Below are 15627 nucleotides of genomic sequence, written 5' to 3'. Positions count from 1 at the left end.
TCTGCCTCTCTATTTATACTTGATATATTACAGATATATACACCTAAATGCATTTATTATGAATGTCTTGATATGTTCAGACATGTGATGCCAGTTTGTTAATTGAGTTTTGAGCCGGCGAGAGGGGTCTCGTATTATTCGCTGCGTTTGGAGTACTCTTGCGTTCTGACAATGAACGTTTCTGTACCTGCTGGCTAGGAGAAGATGATCGGACTTGTTCGCTATTCGATTGGTTGCCCAATTGCTTTTGCTGGGCTTGAGCTTGAGCTTGAGCTTGGGATTGTCGATTAGCAAGTTGTTGTTGCTGTTGTTGTAGAGCTCTCATACGAGCCAGATGCATGAATGACTGCTGCTTCTGTTGTATAGATTCTTTCAAAAGTCCATAAGACTTGGAAAGGAGCATCGATCCGAACCTGATTGCTTGCGTGTCGTCACTGATATTGTTGAGTTTAGAAGGATCAAGGCTAAAAGGATCAAGTGTGCCTTTCTGTGACTCCAGTAAATCAGAGTCGTACATCCATCTTGACCTCAATCGCTTCCATTCATCCACTTTACTATCATACACATTCGGAGTTTCTTCCTCGGCGTCACAGATTTTAGAAAAATCCAAAAACTCGTCAACTACATCCGAAGTAGTTTGACCGCGTCTATCAAGAAAAACACGACCACCTCTACCAACTCGCTTTCGTAATCTCAATATTGGTTCCGAAAACGTCGCGTTCTCATCAGCCTCCCTTGTGGCTTCAATGATACTCTCTTTAGCAAAACCACGAGTGTAGTGATCATAATTGTTATTCTCAATATCTTGCAATAATTGGGCAATATAACTAGGTGAGTTGAACTTGTTGTTGGTGATCTTTTCTTGTAAAAGCGCAGAGGTATGTGGAAATGACTTTGTAGGGATCAACTCTCCATTGGAACCTTTGAAGGTTCGAACTCCAGGCAATGGCTTGTTCTCCTCAATCAAAGTTTTCAAAGGATCACTAAGATAGTTTGACGTGTTGAACTGGTGATAATTGGTAGCCGCAATTGACGAGTAAGGTATGTGTGCTGATTCAACCAATTTATCATTTGTGGAAATATCAAAAAACGGTTCATAAGGGTCGTCAGTGACATTGACAAAACCTCTATCCTGTTCTTTTCTTTTGCGAAGCTTGTCCAACACCGCACGTCTAATTGTATCATTCTTCTCCTTCAACACTAGGGAAACAGTAACAAGATCCATATCAGGAACTTTTGATGGTGGTAATTTGACATAAGGTTGGTTTGTGGACGTTCCTTCGCGTTGGTTCTGCTGGCTTGCATTTTGCTGCTGTAAAACATTTTGTTGTTGATGGGCTTTGGCGGCTGGTTCTTGTTCTTGTCTGCGCTTCTCTCTCTTCCTCTCCTTCTCCTCTTCATCCTCTTTGGGCTTGACGATTTTTCTCTTTTTATGTGGAAAGAACAAATAGTCATCACCCTTGAGTCCAAGTTCCCTCTTGACCAGTTTGGCTTCAGAACGAGTTTTGAATATATCAAATTCAGCCTGCAAATTTCGTAAACTCAAAATTTCCCGTTCACAAACGCTCTTAACCAAGTCCCTAGCACGATGAAGAGACTTTTGTAGTAAACGTATACGCTCAGCCCCAACTGTATCAGCCCTCCTTGTTTTACGTGCTTGTCTAAACTCACGCCTTCTGAAACAAATGTATGGGTCGTTTTCATTGTCTTTCTCATTGGCATTAGGGTCCTCGAATCTTAATGTCGGATGAACCGATTTCCCCTTTCTTGCAATTTTCCTCTTCGACCAATGGTCGTATACAACTTTTCCAAAAAGCTCGAAAAGTTTGGGTATTGGTCTTGTTTGGGTCGTGTGCTCCTGGTCTCTATCGAATAGGGTTGTGAATGGTTTGTAGTTGATTTCCTTGGATAGACGTTCTTTTAATGTTGTTGTTGACAAATATTCCAAATTGCCGCCGCTAGCCTCTACATATGGATTACTTGTCTTGACTGTGCTTTCAAATTGGTCGATGATGTATTTTGCCATTTCCTCATAGGACAAGATATTTGACGGATCCATGGATAAAAAAGGTTGTCGAGCCTCAATTGTCTTCTCCAATCTGTCACATATGGTCTCAAACTCGAGCTCGGTACACTTGCCCAGATCATCCTGTTTCTTTTTCCCCGTTGGTTGAATCTTAGAAAGAACTTCATTATAAAAGGCATCGTCTTCTTCGTCCATGTTATACTCAACGCCAATGGTGTCTTCAACAGTTGCACTAAACTTGATATAAGTTTCTGGCTCATTGAATTTCTGGTCCTGGTAATATTTTGCAGCCTCGGGCCATATCTTGGAAGCATCTGGGGTCGGTATGTACACCTCATTTGTTTTGCCTGCATTTGCACTCGACAATGCCTTTTGAGCCGCATTGATCACTTGCTGCAAATGCACTTCTTCCTCCTCATTTTTATCGACACCTGTTTCAACTGCATGGACATCTCGAGGAGGCTGCCCTATATTATTCGAATTGAGATGATGTATCTGGCTCGGCTCCAAATCAGAACCGTCTAATGTCGGTAGATCACTTTGTTTGTATATGGACAAAGGCTGTTTGACCGATATTTTTCGTTGCCGAAACCGGGCACCTGCGGCGGCATGTTGGTGGTTGGCTTTGCTCTCATTCTTTCCTGGTGGTATAGCCATTGCCAGGACCGGATACCCTTCTATTCCCTGGGACGCCTGAGAACTGTTCCCGGTAAACCCACTAGGTCAGATACGATGGTGGGGGGGGGGGGGTAAACACAACAAAGGTCTCTCCCTCCAACAAAGACGTTGAAAATTTACTCTCGACGCGCCTTAACTATTGGTGTATGGATGTGTGGATGAAAAAAAAAAATTTTTTTTGAAAATAGAAACGAAACAGAAAAAATAAAAAAAAAATTTTTTTTGGCTTGTTGTGTGCAAGAGTGTTGGAAAGAATTTTGTCCAATAAAAATCGACGAACAGATGGGGGGGTAGGGGGATGGCAAAAATGAAAGTTCGTGGTCCACGCAGTAGAACTGAATCTAACAATGGATATAAGTGGTGGTGAGGAGTTTCGGGGTGGTTGCAGTATAGTTTAGTATATGCTTGGCTGATTGATGACCGTTGTAAGCGATGTATTTGACCCTCTGCTTGACCTATCACCGTTGATGAAAATAGTTGTCGAAGTGAATTTGGATAAAATCAGTCTGTCTAGAAAAATGGCCACACACACATATACACACACACATTCTCTCGTCCGACAGAAAAAAATAAAAGAAAAAAAAATAAAAAATAAAATAAAATAAAAACAGCACCACCTCAACCTGTTTGTGTTATTGTTTACTAATGTGGCAAGTCATGCGGCTTTGTCAATTCTGAATGTCATGTGAAGGGATACGGTATGTGTGTGAAGCAAGTGACAAGACGGCATTGAAAGGCTCAGGTGAGGAATTTTCGCTTGAAAATGCTGTCTTTCTACTTCTCCCAATGAGGAGAATCCATGTCCCGCTGCTTTTGTCTATCAACATAGTAAGTCCTTTCATCAAATGTAACATGAAGAGAAAAGGGAAACGAGACGCATCAACTAGCTCTGGCTATATTGAGTTATAGAGCTTGAGGTTCAATTTGCACGTGAGTTGTCTAGCTTAGTGCTCGATTTGTGCGTTTTGGTGATGGCGCAAGTTGGTGTCCACAGCCTGATTAATTGGCTACTTTGCCCTTAGTAATCTACCAAAAGCGTTGAGGAAGATTTGAAAGCCAACTCTTCTGGTTGCAGTGTGAATGATGTATTTTTCGTCAAGATCTGAATTCATACTGATGCAAAGTGTAAACGAGGGCGATTCTATCGTCACCCGCACCTGAAATTTTTATACCTATGGGTGCATCTATGGGTGGGACACATTTTAGGTAACAGTTGTGGCAATCCTCTCACAAGATCTGATCCATGATGACAGTCGTGGTGGGAGCAAATTAAATCATTTTCAGTTAATTTGTAACTAAGTGATATAAAAGAAGAAGCGTCTTGTCCTAGCATTTTTTTTTTTTTTCCTTTTCTGTACAGAATTAATTGGCGAGGTAACTTTGTGCGATCAAGCTCAAGCCGCCGTAACCGTTATTGGTCGTCCATGTCATTACGCTCATTTATCCTTTTTATTTCTCAATGACCTCATTGACCTCTGAGATGGAAGAGGGTAAATGTGGTCAATTTCCTTGCTGTGTATTTCACAACTCTCCTGAATGTTCACTGATTTAATTGGTAAAACTTTTGCAAATATTTTGAAACAAATTTACGACGATGCAATGGGGATGGATTTGTAAGCGCATAAACATTTACTCCACATTATAGCTCTGCTCACGAACGTTTCTTCGCACTTTAAACATGTACCTTGAAGTATCCGAGAAGTAATGGTCTACAATTTGACTACCTGGGAAGATTACACCTATCCTGTTCACAATATCAACAGTGACTGTAGTACGTCAAGTACAACAAACGCTTACGAGTGGTCGAATGGTTTAATGGGCCAACTGTTCAATGGTGGCATCTAATGAATCTCATCTCTGTCGGGTGTAACCTCTGCAAACTGTGACGGAAAACACGACACAAAAAGCTACACAATCAGCCGAGCAGTTATTACTTCATGAACCTCGGTGAAAAAAAAGAAAAATAATTGGACTATGACAAGAACCAATCGAAATCTCAACAATAATAGAGTCTTAGTCTTACTTCCTGGACTCATGAATATAAGATCTGTATCAGAGATAGGATTTTTATAGCTACCGGTCTGCGCAGACCCTGTGTTGCTCCCTAGATATCCTCAAATGCAGCTACAAGCATTTACCCTGGGACCATTTGTTTTTTCTTATACTCAATTCTCTTGTGATAACACAAAAGAGCCACCTCCCCCCCATATTTTTGTAATTTTTTCTTTCTCTTGTTCCAAACATTTCAACAAAAGTTCATATCCTATAAACTTTTCAATCTTTTGATTTTTTTTTTCTTATAAATATCGTCTTCAAATTCCACTTTCAGACTGTATAACTTCTGATTGAGACTTATTAACTGTTGCTATTTCAGTTGCACTGTCTACTTCCGCATCCATTTACTTTCACATTCACCTTTGCATAATAGAATTGCCTCGGTATTACTGATTTATATCATTAAAGAAAAAAAAAAAGAGAAAACAAATACTCAATCAATTATCATAAATATTCCCTACAACAATGGACGACGTCGACTCAGTATTAGTAGATAATGTTAAATCATTTGCTTCCGGTGGATTCGGTGGTATCTGTGCCGTCTTGACTGGACACCCATTTGACTTGGTCAAGGTTAGATTACAAACTGGGTTGTACAACTCTTCCATACAGTGTGTTAAGGATACAATTGCCAAAGATGGATTGAGAGGTCTTTATCGTGGTGTATTACCTCCATTATTGGGAGTTACACCTATGTTTGCTGTTTCATTCTGGGGTTACGACGTAGGTAAAAAGATTGTTGGTTCATTCACTGGTAAAACTATTGATCAATTCACGATTGCAGACATTTCCACCGCCGGTTTCATCAGTGCAATTCCAACCACTTTGGTTGCTGCGCCATTCGAAAGAGTCAAGGTCATGATGCAAATTCAACAAGGTGCAAAATCTAAAGGTATGGGTGGTGTCATTGTTGATATGTACAAGACAGGTGGTATTAGATCAATCTTTAAAGGTTCTGTAGCTACCTTGGCCAGAGACGGACCTGGTTCAGCATTGTACTTTGCCACTTACGAATATTTGAAGAAGGAATTATCAACTCCAGGTAAGGATTTGTCTATTTTTGCAATCATGACTGCTGGTGGTTTTGCAGGTGTTGCCATGTGGTTGGGTGTTTTCCCAATCGACACGATCAAATCGACTCAGCAATCATCAAACGTACCTGTCTCAATTGCCCAAACTACTAAAAACATCTACGCAAAAGGTGGTGTCAAGGCGTTCTTCCCTGGTGTAGGTCCTGCCTTGGCTAGATCATTCCCTGCCAATGCTGCCACATTCTTGGGTGTTGAAATTGCCAAGAATGCCTTGGACAAGATCGTATAAGCTATAGAGTAATAAAAAATGTGTATTTGTTGAATAATGTGGTGTGTGTACAGAGTTTATGAGTAAATGGTATCTCTTAGATATAGGCGTGCGCGGTGTCCAAAACTATCGATTATCAATTTTTCTCGTTGTTCCAATTCAACGAGACATACACACACACTATCAAAACGGTTCAATTGCTTGAACGAAATAATCACACATTCGTCAATCAAACTGGCAGAACACAAGACATCTATCTCACAATGGCATTACTGGATGAACAAGTATGTTGGGAACTAAATCACTCTATACAGATGGCATGAAGCTCAAATACTAACTCATTTCTGTACTAGGTGAAATCCGAGCTTACCAAAATGCAAGCCTTCATTGAAAAGGAAGCAAAGGAAAAGGCAAAAGAGATCAGGTTGAAAGCGGATGAGGAATACGAAATTGAAAAAGCGTCAACCGTAAGATTGGAAACGTCTGCCATTGATGCCACCTATGAACAAAAATTGAAAAAGGCAAGCTTGGCCCAACAAATTACTAAATCGACAATTGGCAACAAGACCAGATTGAAGATTCTTGGTGAAAAGGACCAAATTTTGAATCAGATATTTGAGGAAGCTGAGAAAGAGTTGCATAACATCACCAAGGACAAGGCCAAGTATAAGCCTGTCTTGGTTGGATTGATTGAAGAAGGGATCTTGACCTTGTTGGAAGGTAAGGTGAGTGTCAAAGTGAGAGAAGCTGATGTTGAACTTGCGAAAGAAGCCGCAAAGGAAGCCTCCAAGAACTATGAAGAGAAGGCTAAGCAAAAAGTTGATGTAACTGTTGACGAGAAGGAATTCTTGAGCAAGGATATTGCCGGTGGAGTGATTGTTATAAATGGTACTGGCAAGATTGAAGTTGTCAACACTTTGGAAGAGAGATTGAAGATATTACAAGAAGAAGCGTTGCCTGCTATTAGACTAGAATTGTTTGGTCCTTCGCCAACAAGAAAGTTTTTCGATTAAATTTTGAAATAAGTTTTTTTTACTTCTTTATACATCTCAATTAAATGCATAAAACCGTTTAGTAGATAACGTAGGGTTAAGTATACAGGTCAGTGTAGAATACCGGCAGTAGTGCCGCACGTCAATGTTTCTCAGGTATGCTGCAGTTCCCCGTACGTAAAAATGTGAATCCCTCTCTCTCTCTCTCTCTCTCTCTCTCTCTCTCTCTCCCACCCCCATCGTTTGCTATATAGTGCGGCGGCAGACATCAACTCAATAAAAAAAAAAAATAGATAAAAAAGAAATTTCATAAGTAGACCAAACTTTGAGCCTAGAGAATTTACCAATCTGTACCTTTAATTCATGCATACACTATTACCACGGTATCTACCGCGATGTGGTGTTTTTCTACGCAGACCCAAGATATTTTGGCAACCGCTAACGACGTCACCATCATCAACAACATCGTCTAAAGGCAACAACATTCCCTTGACCACAAGTCTCTCAGAACCAGCATTTGATAAAGGAGACAAAAACCGGGATCAACATAGGATTTTGAATAGGTTGAAGCCAATACAGCCAAACGATTTGTACGTTTCATGCACCGTGTTTGACTCGAAAGGTAACATCACATCCGTTTCGAAAAAGTACCCCAAGATGCAATTCTTAAAAGAAAATCATTTGTTTCCGAGAGATCTACGAAAGATTGATACTTCGTCCATTGATGTTGTTCCAACAATCATGATACGGCGGTCGAACGCCATACTTGTCAATTTACTATACATAAAAGCCATCATTAGGAAGAATTCCGTCATGGTGTTTGATACATCTAATAGTGAAGTTGCGACGAAATTGGGCATATTGATGTATGATTTGGAGATGAAGTTGAAGTCTTCGTCAAATTCCGCCTCTATGCCATATGAGTTCAGAGCCTTGGAGCTGATTTTGGTTAGTGTGATGAGTTACTTAGAGGCAGAAATCAAGACTTATATTTCTAGTTGTGGGATGATTCTTGGTGAGTTGGAGAATCAAGTTGATCGGAAAAAGTTGCAGGAGCTATTGATACGACTGAAACAGTTGTCTAGCTTCCATCAAAAAGCGTTGTTGATTAGGGATGTGTTGGAGGAGTTGTTGGAGAATGATGACGATTTGGCGGGGATGTATTTGAGTAAGCCCAAAGTGCCAGGAAAAGAAGAAGACGAAGAGAGTTATGAGGATTTGGAAATGATTTTGGAGAGTTATTATAGACAATGCGATGAATGTGTTCAACAAGCAGGCAGTTTGTTGAATGACATTCGAGCAACGGAGGAGATTGTCAACATCATTCTTGACGCAAATCGAAACTCGCTCATGTTGTTTGAGTTGAAAGTTACAGTTTACACTTTGGGCATCACTGTGGCAACTTTGATTCCAGCATTCTATGGAATGAATTTGAAGAATTACATTGAGGATTCGAATTTGGGGTTTGCTGCAGTCGTTGTGTTTTCATTAGTACAAGGAGGAATTATAACATGGTTCAATTTCAAGAAGTTGCACAAGGTTCAAAGACTTACCATGATGGGTACAAATGATAGTTCGATGAATATGGCAGCGTCATATTCGTCAGCAATTAAAAGAAACGGTCTGTTTTTACGCCGATTAATCTTTGGATCTGGTACATATAAACGGAAAAAATTTGATAGACCTACGAAACGGGAGAAGGACGTTATATGGCGCATGATTAACGATGATAGGCCAAGACACTAGTAGGATAATAGATAAGTATATAATGTTCTTTTCTTTTTATAATTATTATTTAGTTCTTTTTGTAAATAGTTTATTTAATCGGATTCTACTTCATCTTCAGCTGAGTCAGACCTGTTTACAACTTCCCCATCTTCGTTTTCGTTTTCGTTTTCGTCTGCATCTTCACTTTCATTGATGTAAACAGGTAACTCTTCATTTTCATCAGGCTCGGCGATTTCAGTCGTAGTGACTGCGCCGCCACCAACCTCCTCGTCATCGCCATCGTCATCGTCAAACTTCTTGTGCTTTCCACTGCCAGCCACGGACTTTGGAGTGCTCTTTTGTTCATAAACTGGTTGGGCGTTTCTTTCCTCACCAGGCGTAATCAACGTACCTTCAATGCTAATGACTCTTCCGGTCGTGTAGACATTCTTAATGGTGAATTTCAATTTCCCATCAACTTTCTGTCCATTTTCGTCACTCCAATACCCATAGGTCTTTTTATCATCATTTCCAACCACTTCGTCTTGCTGGCTGCTAGTAAAGCTCCACCCCATAGGAATGTTGAACTTTTTAATCGACGCATTGAAAACATCGCAAATCAACAATCCCAAATGTGATGGAGTTTGGATAAAGATGTCACCTTCCAAAACATCGCCTACACCAGGACTCCAAATTAAGAACAGTACATTAACCCAAAGGAAAGTGAATGGCGAGGAGTTTTCTATTTTAGCAAGGTTTTGATCCTGGGCTTCAGTTTCCAATTCTATATCTGAATAGGATAGTATGACACCTTTCAACTTCGGATGAAACCTCATCACCAATGGATCTAGGTGTTGTTGCTTGATTCCCAACACCGGGTCATCATTGAATGCAGGAGCCAAGGAAACGTAAAGTGAAGAAGAAACAGTTTTAAAGCATTCGGAAAGTTGAGTATCTGAATTGACTGGGTTTTTAGATCTGACCGTCTTTGATCTCTTGGAAGGTGCTGTTTTGTGGTGGTCTATATTCTTTCTCTTCACGTCTGACATGGCGTGCTAGTGGAACCTTCGAAGGGCTGTAATGTGTCTCTATTTGTCTATTAACAAAGTCTATGAAGTCTACGATGATCTTCCAGCATTTTGTGCGCAGTTTGTTTTTTGTTTTTTGTTTTTTTTCCACCAATTTTTCTTTTTTTTTTTTTTCTCATATTCGAGATGGCCGTTATTCCTTTACACCTTTTATCACGATAGGAATCATGCCTCCTGTAGGTATTGTAAATTTACGATGTCCGATTACTGTGATAAATGCTCTGATTGTGCCCGCGTGTGAAGTTATGCTGATAATGTCGTTGTCGTCGTTGTCAAATATGTCTTGCAACACGTCGTGAATTCTTGCAAATTGCTCATGCAATTGCTCTCTTCTTGGATTGACATACAGTTCAAATAGTTTGTCTTCCTCCTCAAAGTCTTCGGAAAACACAAGGTTAGGGAACTTGGATTGAAGTTGACTTCGGGGTGACCGTTTGTGGCATAAATGCAAACCAACTGTCTCTCGTAAATGCTCCACCACCAAAGGTTTTGTATTGGGCCAAGTAATGTTGTGAGTTTTGATGGAACGTTGTAGGGGCGAGACGTAGAAGGACTTCGGATATGGTGCGCCCTTCTGCAACTGTGAGGCCCACGCATTGTGATTTTCATGTGCTTGCTTGACTCCCAACTCGGTTAAATCCGCATCAGGCCCCCACGTAATTTCACCATCTGTGCCTAAAAACCTCCATTTACTGTACCACTCCTCCTTTGAGTATTTGCGACCGGCAACATTGGCCCATCCTTGACCATGTCTGGCAAAGAATATCAACTTGTACTGAACATTGGATGGAGCAGAAGCATTCAATTCGTTTAATGCATCTACTATGGACCCCCATGGTTTCTCTATACCAAAGTCTTGCTCTGTGTATCTAAACTCCAAGTCGTTGGTGTCAGGATTGGATTGTTTAAAAAAGCTCTGTTGCGCAGAGAATCTCCAATAACGTTGATCGGGGTTTGAGGAGTATCGCTCGGCAATTACACTATGATAAAGGCGATCTTGGTCAAGATCACCATGTGCATCGTGGTAATCGTTACTGTTTGGAATCAACAACGACATTGATTCATGAACAGTAGTAGTGGCTTTGATGTGTTTTTTGAAAATTTTCAATGTCGTGATAAGAAAACAAATGATATTGAATGAAAAACTACAACGACATTGATGGAATTTACATGAGGCTCATTTTTGTGAAGAAACACCACCCTTCCTCCAAAACTAAGATACAGATTGAGAGATTGTCAAAGAGTGAAGAAAAAATAAAATAAAATATAAAAAAAAATAAAATAAAAAAAATTAAAAAAATTAAAAAAAAATAAAATGTAAACATTTCATTCACAACCATTTGTAACTTTCTTCAGAGTTTATCGTCTCTGTATAATCTATTCGGTCTTTCTTTTTCTTGTTTTTTTTTTTTTTATTTTTTTTTTTTTTCAATCTAAAACGAACAGGCACAACCTTGTCAGTATCTTCTGGTACATACATACAGTTGGCCATCACTCTTTTCTTGCAAGATACACAATACATTCAAGCTGATTTCTCTAGAGCTCTGCTGGCTATGTCTGACGAGTCGAAAAAAGAATTTGCGTCTGACGTAAAATTGGACTTCTCCACTACTGAACAAGCACTGAATGCAAAGTTGCAAGACAAAATGAGCAACAGTGACAAGTTGGATACCATTGAAAACGATGCTGCTGCTGAGGCTGCTGAGGCTGTTTCAATCAAACAGGAGGCTGATCCAAAACAGGAAACTGACTTGCCAATTGAGGAATTTGAGACGAGACACGATCTTACCATTGCAGAAGAGGAGGAGGAACCACCTTTGAAAAAGGTTAAACTTGAAGAAGATGAGACTGAACAACAGAATGGATCCTCTGGAGTCAACAGTTCTCCCACTTCCAAGAAAAATGAACTTTACGCTGTCAAATCTCAACTGCGTCCAATCGTTGTTGTTCCGCCAACTAAGCCAGAATTATTCTACATACCTTTGAAAACAGGGTTGGTTTACGACGTAAGAATGAGATACCACGCCAAGATCTTTACGTCATACTTTGAATACACTGACCCACACCCAGAGGATCCTCGTCGTATATATCGAATTTACAAAAAATTGGTGGAAGCCGGATTGGTTCAAGATTATTCGCTATCCGGTATTGATGAGTTGGGTCCATATATGCAAAAGATCCCCATAAGGGAAGCATCAAAGGATGAGATTTTGGAAGTACATTCTGAAGAACACTTGAGACATATTCAATCTACTGAAACAATGACCAAAGATGAATTAATGAAGGAAACTGCCAATGGTGACTCCATTTATGTCAATAATGACTCCTTTTTCTCAGCCAAATTGTCATGTGGTGGTGCTATTGAGGCTTGTAAAGCGGTGGTTGAAGGAAGAGTGAAGAATTCGTTAGCTGCTGTTAGACCCCCGGGCCATCACGCCGAGCCTGACTCACCAGGTGGATTCTGTTTGTTTAGTAATGTTGCAGTTGCTGCCAAAAATATCTTAAAGTCTTATCCTGAATCAGTGCGAAGGATTGTTGTTCTTGATTGGGATATCCACCATGGTAATGGAACCCAAAAGGCCTTTTATGATGACCCTAGAGTCTTGTATATTTCGCTACACAGGTATGAAAATGGTAAATTTTATCCAGGTACCAAGTACGGTGGAGCCGACCAGGTGGGAGAAGGTGATGGAGAGGGATTCAACTTGAACATTCCTTGGAGATCCCATGGAATGCACGATGGTGATTATGTGTATGCATTCAACAAGGTAATCATTCCCGTCATGTTGGAATACGATCCTGATTTGATTATCGTCAGTTCCGGGTTTGACGCGGCTGATGGCGATGTCATTGGTGCTTGTCATGTGAGTCCGGCTGGGTATGGATACATGACACACTTGTTGAAGGCTATAGCGAGGGGCAAATTGGCAGTTATACTTGAAGGTGGATACAATTTGACCTCCATTAGTAATAGTGCATTAGCAGTGGCAAAAGTCTTGCTTGGCGAGCCACCTGAAAATACCATACCAAAGCAACCTCATGGTGACGCCATTGAGGTTATTGACGAGGTGACTAAGATACATTCCAAGTACTGGAAATGTTTGAAACCAGGAGTTCCCCAGACTTCATTTGATGACGTATACGATCTACCTGACCTTGACAAAGATAGGTACAAGTTGACCAATATATCTGACCCAATACGATCCTATCAAAACAATGAGGCTTACTCCAAGAAGCAATTTGTTAACTTGCCGATTATCAATAATGACAAAGGTGACAAAAAGACAGCAAGCTTCACCTGCGACTTACCCGAACTGATTGATGAACTAGTAATTGCCAGCCAAGATGTGTACGATTGTACATCTATAGTGGTGACTATCCACGATCCACCAGAAATATGGGCCAACATTAACCCAACCACCGGTATAATTGAAAGTAATTCATCCATAGTGTTGGAACAACCATTGTTTCAAATCATGGACAAAGTAGAAAAGGAAAAGGACAGTGAAAACAAAGACAAGATTGGCTACATTGATATCAACATCCCGTCTTTCCAACTACCATTCCCGGGGCTTTCGACATCGCATGAGTCGTCGTACAATCCAACCATTTTTGCCCAAGAAGTGCTTTTGTACATTTGGGACAACTATATTTCATATTTCACAAAATTAAAGAAATTGGTATTTGTCGGGTTCGGTGACTCCTACCAAAGTATAGTGCACTTGTTCAGCAAGCGGCCATCTGCAGATATCAAGAGCTTGGTGAAATTCACCATTGCTTACGTCAATAGAACGCCATTGAAACCTATCAATCCAGTCATGGACGAGAGTATGGTTGATTGGTTTTACCACAACTCTACAATCTTCACTAGCAACTTGAACTCGTGCTGGAGTAACTCGAGCAATGGCTCATCTGGTGATTCAAGTGGAGATGATTTGAAGCGGCCAAGAAGAAAGTTTGGTAGAGTATTGAGAGCTAAAGGGGATGGGCTATTTGATGTTATAAATGAAAAGTTTGACGAGGGTGTTGATAACATTTTGGATAGCATAGAGGAATACTCGAGCTCGGAGGAGTAGATTATGTATGTATCGAGTTAGAGTAATTTTTTGCATTGTATTGTTTCACGTAGATTCGATCCGAGGTTCAATTAATAATTTTTTTTTTTCGGGGTCTTAGTTATAGAGCTAAAGCTGATGTAAAAGTTAGGACATTTGGCAGATAAACTCCGTATGCATGACCCCTCCCCTTCGCCCCCTTACCCGCGCCTTTGATAAGGATAACCCGAGGTACAATCGAGTAATCGGAATGTGCCCCCTCCTCCCTTTGTACTGCTTAGACCGTTAACCAAAACTGTCACAGTCCTTTCTCCGCGTTTGTGGCCTTGTCCCTCGGTTAACACACGCACACACGACTTTTCACCCCACAAAGAAAATACAGTAAAAAAAAAAATAAACCTCGCGATTATAAATATCCACTGAGGAGTTTGACTAACACCGTTTCCAAAATCCTGACTAACCCGCCTTCCAACAATGTCATTCACACTCCAGAAGAAACAGGTCAAAGCCCATCCAATTAGGGCAAAGGGATCTACATTGTTAGCCGAAGATGCCCAAAACTTGACTATTGTATACAACAAATACAAATCCAATTGTCCACGACCAGACGCCAAATCACAATTGACCTACAACCTTGTGTTTTGTCATGGAACAGGGTTCAACAAATCGGTTTGGAACTACCACATTAAGAAATTGTTTCAACTCTCGCAGTCGATGCAAGTTCCATGGTTTTTAGATACTGTTGTTAGTGTTGATGCTGTGAACCATGGAGATTCGAGTTTGGCAAATGCTGACAAGTTGGGTGCCGTGTATGTATGGGACGATGGAGCAAGGGACGTGATTGAGGTTGTGCAGCACGAGATTCGTACTACCGGCGATTTGAAGAATGATCGCGATGTGAGAACTGTTGTGGTGGGACATTCCATGGGTGGATATATAGCCACATATGCCGCCTATTTGGAAAGCACTTTATTTGATTCCATTATTGCTATTGAGCCTGTCATTTACGGTACCAAAAGCAGTTCAGCATTGTATACCAAATTGTTTCAAAAGATTGGTGGGTTAATCATGGACACATTTGACACTGAACAAGATGCACAAGACTTTTTTGGCAAACTCTCCTTCACCAAATCGCATCATCCAGAAGTGTTGAAAGATTACATTGCTGATGAAGTATACAGGACCAAGAATGAAGAAGGTAAAGAAGTATACAAAATCAAATGCACAAAGAATTTTCAAGTGGCAACTTATATGGGGGCATTGATGTCTCTTTCTAAAGGCATGTTGGCATTGCCCGATTTGAAAGTGCCCTTTTTGCACATAACTGGAGCCAAAGCGAAATGGAATCCGCCCCAAAGTGTTCCCTGGGTCAGGGGCGCAATCAATCCAAGTTATTTGGCCGGCACTGTAGATATCCCAAATGGGGAACATTTAGTTAATGGTGAAATGCCAGATACGATCGTTGACGTAGTCCAGGACTTTTTGACAAAGAGGAACAAAATATTGGACAAAGAGAAACCACATATCCCTGAAGTTGCATTGAAGCGGGACAAGGCTGCTATACGTGAACAGGAAGTTGGTAGATTATTGAAGGGAGATCTTGAGAATGTTTATGGGTTTGATGTTGGAATGGACTTCCCTTTTGATATCACTATAAAAAAGGGTGATAGTAAGTTGTAAAGAATGTGGTTTTCTCTTTTTCTTTCTCTTTTCTTTTTTTTAGCTAT

The 15627-nt window shown here is 40.5% G+C and overlaps 8 protein-coding genes across 8 annotated transcripts; 5 read left to right on the top strand and 3 right to left on the bottom strand. All coding sequences in view use genetic code 12, as the record gives it.

The window, feature by feature from the left end:
• Positions 1 to 76: 76 nt before the first annotated feature.
• EPL1 (Epl1p) lies at positions 77 to 2683 on the bottom strand (the record flags this gene model as incomplete). The annotated part of the gene is made up of 1 exon (XM_051753347.1): positions 77 to 2683. The coding sequence occupies one exon, from the start codon at positions 2681 to 2683 to the stop codon at positions 77 to 79; it is 2607 nt and encodes an 868-aa protein (XP_051607745.1).
• A 2541-nt stretch (positions 2684 to 5224) lies between these two features.
• CRC1 (carnitine:acyl carnitine antiporter) lies at positions 5225 to 6079 on the top strand (the record flags this gene model as incomplete). Its single annotated transcript, XM_051753346.1, has 1 exon — positions 5225 to 6079. The coding sequence occupies one exon, from the start codon at positions 5225 to 5227 to the stop codon at positions 6077 to 6079; it is 855 nt and encodes a 284-aa protein (XP_051607744.1).
• A 242-nt stretch (positions 6080 to 6321) lies between these two features.
• On the top strand, positions 6322 to 7071 carry VMA4 (H(+)-transporting V1 sector ATPase subunit E; the record flags this gene model as incomplete). Its single annotated transcript, XM_051753345.1, has 2 exons — positions 6322 to 6342; positions 6412 to 7071. 2 exons carry the CDS (start codon positions 6322 to 6324, stop codon positions 7069 to 7071), a joined length of 681 nt encoding a protein of 226 aa, XP_051607743.1.
• A 342-nt stretch (positions 7072 to 7413) lies between these two features.
• Positions 7414 to 8796, top strand: MRS2 (Mrs2p; the record flags this gene model as incomplete). The annotated part of the gene is made up of 1 exon (XM_051753344.1): positions 7414 to 8796. The coding sequence occupies one exon, from the start codon at positions 7414 to 7416 to the stop codon at positions 8794 to 8796; it is 1383 nt and encodes a 460-aa protein (XP_051607742.1).
• A 74-nt stretch (positions 8797 to 8870) lies between these two features.
• Positions 8871 to 9806, bottom strand: KGF57_003879 (DNA-directed RNA polymerase I subunit; the record flags this gene model as incomplete). Its single annotated transcript, XM_051753343.1, has 1 exon — positions 8871 to 9806. One exon carries the CDS (start codon positions 9804 to 9806, stop codon positions 8871 to 8873), a length of 936 nt encoding a protein of 311 aa, XP_051607741.1.
• Positions 9807 to 9978: 172 nt separating this feature from the next.
• On the bottom strand, positions 9979 to 10902 carry KGF57_003878 (uncharacterized protein; the record flags this gene model as incomplete). The annotated part of the gene is made up of 1 exon (XM_051753342.1): positions 9979 to 10902. The coding sequence occupies one exon, from the start codon at positions 10900 to 10902 to the stop codon at positions 9979 to 9981; it is 924 nt and encodes a 307-aa protein (XP_051607740.1).
• Positions 10903 to 11398: 496 nt separating this feature from the next.
• HDA1 (histone deacetylase) lies at positions 11399 to 13921 on the top strand (the record flags this gene model as incomplete). The annotated part of the gene is made up of 1 exon (XM_051753340.1): positions 11399 to 13921. One exon carries the CDS (start codon positions 11399 to 11401, stop codon positions 13919 to 13921), a length of 2523 nt encoding a protein of 840 aa, XP_051607739.1.
• A 453-nt stretch (positions 13922 to 14374) lies between these two features.
• On the top strand, positions 14375 to 15580 carry KGF57_003876 (alpha/beta fold hydrolase; the record flags this gene model as incomplete). The annotated part of the gene is made up of 1 exon (XM_051753339.1): positions 14375 to 15580. One exon carries the CDS (start codon positions 14375 to 14377, stop codon positions 15578 to 15580), a length of 1206 nt encoding a protein of 401 aa, XP_051607738.1.
• Positions 15581 to 15627: the final 47 nt, after the last annotated feature.

The sequence above is a fragment of the Candida theae genome (genome assembly GCF_024610275.1).
Source record: "Candida theae strain CBS 12239 chromosome Unknown scaffold5, whole genome shotgun sequence".
NCBI lineage: Eukaryota > Fungi > Ascomycota > Pichiomycetes > Serinales > Debaryomycetaceae > Lodderomyces > Lodderomyces theae.
Note: the sequence above shows the minus strand (reverse complement) of the source record. Positions and strands in the feature narration are given on the sequence as shown.